This window comes from Parus major, chromosome 1 (genome assembly GCF_001522545.3).
Source record: "Parus major isolate Abel chromosome 1, Parus_major1.1, whole genome shotgun sequence".
Classification (NCBI taxonomy): domain Eukaryota; kingdom Metazoa; phylum Chordata; class Aves; order Passeriformes; family Paridae; genus Parus; species Parus major.
Window position 1 is genome coordinate 77,621,584 of NC_031768.1, and position 7,303 is coordinate 77,628,886.

Here is a 7,303-nt window from a genome sequence, read left to right on the forward strand (position 1 = left end):
AGATAATGGTCATTTAATTAATGGTTAAATAGAGCCTTTTACATATAAAAACCAGCTCTGGCTGGGGTAAGTTGACACCATCCAAGCAGATCTGTCCTCAGCAGAGGTGCAGCACTGTACATGTGCACTTTGGATGTGGCACATCTTTCTGTGTATTCCTTCAGCCACCCAAATTATGATTTGTGGGTCTGGTTCTCCTGGTCCTGATTTTCTGTTTCCTGCTGTGTTTTGTGGGGAAGGCAGAGGGAACACACGTGCTGCCATCTCATCAGTGCTTGGAGCCAGCACACAGCTGCCTTTTGCTTTGGATTACTGGACTCAATGGGCTGGGACTGTTCCTGTTCTCTGTCCTGTATCAGCACATCTTTGAAACTAAATATATTTCTACAAACCCTAGAAAGCAGTTTCACATCAGACTTTTATTCCTTTGGCTGAGAGGAAATACCTGCCAAGGGAAAACCTGAGTATTCCATGTCTCTCTGAGAGGAAAAAAGTCTTTGGAAAAGTACTTTAGGTACAATAAGGAAACTTGTTATTTACAGTTCATATGTTACATTCTATTCTATTCTATTCTATTCTATTCTATTCTATTCTATTCTATTCTATTCTATTCTATTCTATTCTATTCTATTCTATTCTATTCTATTCTANATTCTATTCTATTCTATTCTATTCTATTCTATTCTATTCTATTCTATTCTATTCTATTCTATTCTATTCTATTCTATTCTATTCTATTCTATATTATGCTAGGAAACAAGCTGAAACTTGCCTGCCAGACCTGTAAAACAGCTCAGATTTGACATGTCCTGGGAGAGAGCAGAGCTGGCACACACACTGCTGGTGTATAAGCAGCACAGAATTTGCTTGAGCTGGTCTGCTGGTAAAGAATGTGGATTCTGACATCTGAAGAGAGTGGTTTTGCCTTTCTCACAGATGTACTTACCTCGGAGTAGCGCCCGGGAGCGCAACTGCGTGGAAAAGCAGCACGTCAGAGCACAAATTATGTCACGCAGCCCAATGACTGCAGGAGATCCCGGCTCGGAGCTCGCCTGGGGATATAAAGCTGGCTGAAGGAGCTAAAGTAGCGGCGAGGGGAGCGGGAGGGAAGCACATCGCGGGAGGCAGGAGCATCTCCCCGCTCCTGCTGCCCGTGTGCAGCCCCCGAGCGCGCCGGGGCTGAGCGAGGCGGGAGCGGCTCTCCCGGCACACGGAGCGAGTTCTGCTCTCGCAAATGAACTCTTCCACAACTGGAGGGGCAGAGCGTTCCAGAGATGCTATCCTCTTTTGTCTGGCTCACCCTTCCCTTGGTTAACGCCTTTGTGACCCCAGGAAAGTCGCCCCTCAATGGGAGCCTGGAGAAGACTTTTGTAGTCCCGAACGTGTCGGCTTTCTTTCCCTGGGATAATGACAGCCTGGCCGACTGGCAGAGCTTTGTGGACAGGAGCCGCTACGGAGCGGAGTCGCAGAGCACCACGGTGAAAGCCCTGCTCATCGCAGCGTACTCCTTCATCATCGTCTTCTCCCTCTTCGGCAATGTCCTGGTCTGTCACGTTGTCATCAAGACGAAGCGCGTACACTCCGCCACCAGCTTGTTCATTGTGAACCTGGCCGTGGCTGATATCATGATCACGCTCCTCAACACTCCCTTCACGCTGGTAAGAGGGGGCAGAGATGCCTGGGACCCCCCACCCCTGAGGGAAAGGAGGCACCTCAGCCCTCCTCAGACATGGTGCGGCCTGGCAGGGGGGGAATGCACCGCCACAATCCACCCCATGACTAAAGTCAAGTTCTCTGGGCCTCTACAGTGCCATAAAGGTGCTGTGGTGGCTTTTCCTGCTTTACTGCTTTTACTGCTATAGGCAGTGTGTGGATCTTCTGCAGATGCCTGTCCACTCCAAATTACAGCCATTGGAGTTGCCTTTGGAAAACTCCAGACGTATTTTTCTTCTCTGACCCCTGTTATCTAGCTGAAGATCGGAAATTACCTATTTGTTAAATGTGGCCATGATAGTATTTGAGCAATAATAACCTTGCAGTGATTGCTTAGTATTTTGTAGCCTCTGATCTTTTTTTTTTTTTCCTTCTCTTTTCTAAAGTATTTTGAAAGCAATGCTATAAACCACTTGAAAAAAATAAATGCTTAGCATCATTTAACAAGCTGTTTTGAAATAAGACAGGTCAGCCCAATCCCATAAGGAGGGATTAAAAGGAAGAGAAAATGTATTGACTCAATAGTGCAGCTGCAGAAGGACACACTGTAAATAGAACAAACATCTTTGGTACTGCACGGCTGTATTGTTCTGGAAGCTTTTGCCAGGCTGCTGAGCAGCATTTATCTACCTCTTCAGGGTTCTGAAGCCAGAAAATTATACAATTATACAAAGAAACTCCTTTCTCATAAATCTCTTTTACACAGCAGAAGGAATTTTGTACCTATAAGCAGTTGTGGGTGCACAAAACTAATGGTCTTCTTTTTTAGGCTCGTTTTGTGAACAGTACCTGGATCTTTGGGAAGGGGATGTGCCACGTCAGCAGGTTTGCACAGTACTGCTCCCTCCATGTCTCTGCCTTGACCCTTACAGCCATTGCTGTGGACAGGCACCAGGTGAGACCTCAGAAGCAGAGAGATGGAAAGCTTGAGAGGGCACAAGTAAACTGGGAAACTATGATGTCCTTTCCCTTTCAGCCCCCAGAGTATCATAAGATTCATGAGGAGTTGACAGGGAAGGGGGACAGTTCTTGCTGTCAGATTAGCTTCAAACCCACAGCAAGGCAGGAGGTATCCATCACCTTGCTATCTCTCCAGATGAGTAAAGGGAGCTTTTATGCAGTCAATAGTCCAGTAGCTGTAGCAAGGAGAAAGATCAAGATCCTGGTAGGAATTCATGTGGACAGCTCTCCTTTGGGGTGGCTTGTCCAGCACCAGGGTTGTAAAGGACATTCCAGTTAACTTTCTCAGCTCTATCTCCTGATGTTCTGGGATGTCCCACCTCCTGTTACCCTGAGTACTGGAGATCTGACTGTAGCACACTGGTGTTTTTCACAAGCAGAGCTGTGGCTTGCTGTCAATAATGGGCTCAAAACTGGGGACAGCTGGGTGTTATCAGCTTGGAGTCACCCAACAAGCACACAAAACTGTTTACAGTTGGCATTTTCTGCTAGAAAGACTGTTTCCAGAAAATGCACTGACTATCAGAAGCATTCCATGGAGGGTCACTGATACTGAAGAGTTTGAGACTTTTTTTTCCTCTTTTTTTTTTTTTTTTTTTTTTTTTTTTTTTTTCTCTTAAGGAAATTGAACCTGGTAATGAAGATGTGTTAATACCTCCTGGAACACAGTTTTTCCCACCTAGATGAAAGTACTGAAATTTGAGGGTAGGACTAGGATCTGACTTGAACCATATTTCATGGCGTTACAATTCAGGTTTTCATGTACAGCTTACAGTCATGGGGAGCTGGGTGAAGACTGTACTGCTTGCATGCTAAATTACCACATTAAGGAATAAATTTAAGGCTGGAAGATTGTATAAAAAAAAAAAAAAAAAGTATAATTTTTTTTTTCCAGAAATGTAATAAGCCTTGATTTTGGTTTATTTTACACAGGTTATAATGCACCCCCTGAAACCTCGCATATCTACTGGAAAAGGTGTTATCTACATCTCTGTAATCTGGATCATGGCAACTTGTTTTTCCCTTCCACATGCTATCTACCAAAAGCTCTTTACCTTTGAATACAGGTAAGGGTGTGCTTTGCTTTCCTCCACAGTCTCCCTGCAGGCCAAACTCTGAGCAGTCATACTTTGGTATATTCTACTGAAAGCCTTGAGCATATGTCAAGGTCAGCCAAATATGAATCTAAACTACAATTTTCATTCAATTCCTTTTGCAATGCCTGATATCCTGCCCTTTTTATTTTTAAATATTTTATCTTTATTCTGTCCCACTAATCACAGAAAACAGGTTAAGAAGTTAGAGGATCTGGCTTGACCCTTTACTTCTATACACTGACATTTTATGCCATATACCAATCTGACCTGTTTGGGCAGACCAGAAATGGAAAACAAAAAACCCCAACCAACCAACTGACTGACCAACCAATCAATAAACCAAAAACCCACTAAAACCCTGCCGGTTTTAATCTACTCTTTAGCCCTAGGAAAGTAGATAAATCTGCCTCAGCTGCCAAGAGCCTTAGTATTTGGAAAGTGCTTTAATGAGGGAAAGGTCCTTAATATGCGCAGAGACTGTGTTCCTACTTGCCAAAGGACAGAAAATAAAACCCTGCTTATGTGCAGCTGGAAATTTTGTAATTGATGAAATTCATAAAATTATCATAAGGTCATGAATACCCATAAGAAATTATCACCACATTGCTCACTGGCTGTTCCATGGCTCAGATCCTTGAGAAGCAGAACTCTGCTCAGCTGTGACATTTGTGAGATAAACAGAGTGTTTGCTTTCAGGCCCTATGGCAGGAGCCCTCTCCCAAGTGCCTCCTTGTTTGTGAGGCAGTTATCCCGCCGTGCCTGGCCATACGTGCCTCTCATCCTGTCCATCTCTCCATTTGCAGTGAGGATGTTACCCGCTGCCTGTGTCTGCCAGATTTCCCTGAGCCTGCTGAACTCTTTTGGAAGTACCTGGATTTAACAACCTTCATTCTGCTCTATGTCCTGCCCCTTCTGATCATCTCTGCTGCCTACGTGACAGTGGCAAAGAAACTCTGGCTGCGCAATGTCATCGGGGACGTCACCACCGAGCAGTACGTCGTCCTGCGCAAAAAGAATAAGAAGACCATCAAGATGCTGATGCTCGTTGTCATCCTCTTTGCGGTTTGCTGGTTCCCCTTGAATTGCTACGTTGTCCTCCTCTCCAGCCAGACCATCCACACCAACAATGCCCTGTACTTCGCCTTCCACTGGTTTGCAATGAGCAGCACCTGCTACAACCCCTTCATCTACTGCTGGCTCAATGACAGCTTCCGAACAGAACTGAAGGCTTTGCTCAACATGTGCAGAAAACCCCACAGGCCCACGGAACAGAGGCTTCCCTCCACAGTCCCATCCTACCGACTGGCTTGGCCAGAAAACAGCAACTTCAAGAGGTTGCAGGCCTCCCGTGCCCTTCCACCATCCTCTGCCATCCAGTCAGGAAAGACAGACATTTCTGCGGTTGAGCCGATAGTAGCTGTGGGCTAAACAGTGACCTTGGACTGCACAAGAGCTGAAATGGTGGGAAGATGTGCAGCCCTATCACACAGCAGGTGATAAAACCAAGAAGGACGTTCTACAGGAGGCAGTATGAAAGATCTGCATGTTTGATGCTGGCTGATGACAATGGTGTGGAGACCCTAGAGGGGAGAAAGTAAACTCTCCCCAGGAAGGAACTTCTGTCTTTGTCAATTTTGGGCTGGCTTGCAGGATGGGATTCTCTGCATGTCTGTTGCTGTTACCTGCATGACTAAGCCTTTTTTAGAGCCAGGACTGGCTGTGGGTGTGTTTTGGTGGTACTTAACAGTCTCATCACATCAGCTCTCCTTTCCCCTTTTCTGAGTCTCCTTGTAGCAACATGGAAATGGTTGAGATGCAGACCTTTATGCTGCTGAGATCCAATGCAATGAGGTAGGAAAGCATTTTTTCTGAACTGGGGTCTGAAAAGTCAAGAGGTGTTCAGAATGAATGAAGAAATCTATTATATATTTTGTTGTTGTTGTTGTTGTTACAAAGACACTTAGAGAAATGGAGGATATGAGAGACAGTGATAAATAGGAGTCTCTTACATCACAGGCACTTTTTCTAAAATAGGTTTGAAGAAAAGTGGATGCCTATTCTTCAAATAAGTAGATGGCTTTTTCTTCAAATAGATAACTAAACCCAAAAAAGCATACAAAAAGTTGGACATAACATTCACAGTTGGGGAATGGATAATTAAGTTCTATTGTGGAATTGGACTAGAACCTTTAATCAAAATACCTTTGTGTCATTGTCAAGTTGCAGCTAAAGGATCACAGAGTTTGGCTTTTTAACTTGCCTTTGAATGTTGCTCTCTTACCCTGTAAAGCCCCTGTGTACTTGTCACTTCAGACATTTGGGACATTTCATTCCAACTAAGAAGGGAGCTTTCTAAAATCAGTTCATAAATGAACTGCTTTGGGAGAAGGGTTGATATCTCTGATAGCGAGTAATAAAAGTAGAACATTTGTCTGCAACTTATCCTCTGGTGATTGTACAATTTTGGTGCATTTAAGGATAGTTGAGATGTGTCCTATTTGGAGTGGCTAAGAAAATTCAAGAATGTAAGTGTCTGAAGTAGATTTCAGAACTTAATGTTCTTAGCAGAAGAAAATATGGGATTGAATAAAAATGGTATTCCAAGAACTGTACCTTATATTGCACAGAAGAACAATACCCTGTGCTGTGGAAATTAGCTTGAACATCACACCAGGGTGCCCCATTCCACATTTAATTTGCAGCATTAAGCAGTGAAGTGAGAAAAATCTTATTATAAATGGGAAAAAAAAAAAAAGGTGAGGCTGTTTTTCTCAATGTCCTGTAATAAACTTACAGTTCTGAAATAATTTTATGCCTTGTGCAGTGTTTTCACACCTCAGTACTTAAAGAGACTGAAATATCTACCACTCCTTGCAGTTAACTTGCCCTTCCACAAGTCTCTCATAAGTCTCTCACTGTGAATCCAGTGCTATTTCACTTCCCTTTATCAATGCTCCTGGAGTCAGAACATTTTGTATCACTGATCTGCAGTCAAATCTTTCCTCCTCCCATTTCTTCCCTCAACATTTGCAACATCAGCCCTGAATTTTTCAGGGAGTTGAACTAGATGATCATGGTATGTCCCTTCCAAATGAACTTATTCTATTCTATTCTATTCTATTCTATTCTATTCTATTCTATTCTATTCTATTCTATTCTATTCTATTCTATTCTATTCTATTCTATTCTATTCNATTCTATTCTATTCTATTCTATTCTATTCTATTCTATTCTATTCTATTCTATTCTATTCTATTCTATTCTATTCTATTCTATTCTATTCTAATTTCCCAAGTGTGCAGAGCTTGTGATCCATGCTCCCATTCCAGTGGCAGCAGAATACAGCACTTACTAGCAAATAAATCTCTGAGAATGCTGAGTACCTCAGGATTTCTTTCTGAAGCTGAAGGAACCATCTTAAGAGTCACCATTTTTGAGTGCAGTCGTCATCCTGCTGTACATGAAGAACATTGCTGGAACTCCAGTAGACAAAATCCCCAAATGCCCATTCAAATGCTGCTGGTGGGTCTGAG

The 7,303-nt window shown here is 43.3% G+C and overlaps 1 protein-coding gene across 1 annotated transcript; it reads left to right on the forward strand.

The window, feature by feature from the left end:
* Nucleotides 1-732: 732 nt before the first annotated feature.
* GPR83 (G protein-coupled receptor 83) lies at nt 733-6,577 on the forward strand. The gene is made up of 4 exons (XM_015632795.2): nt 733-1,658; nt 2,483-2,608; nt 3,607-3,740; nt 4,574-6,577. Exons 1-4 carry the CDS (start codon nt 1,275-1,277, stop codon nt 5,196-5,198), a joined length of 1,269 nt encoding a protein of 422 aa, XP_015488281.1. The 5' UTR covers nt 733-1,274; the 3' UTR covers nt 5,199-6,577.
* The last annotated feature ends 726 nt before the right edge of the window (nt 6,578-7,303 follow it).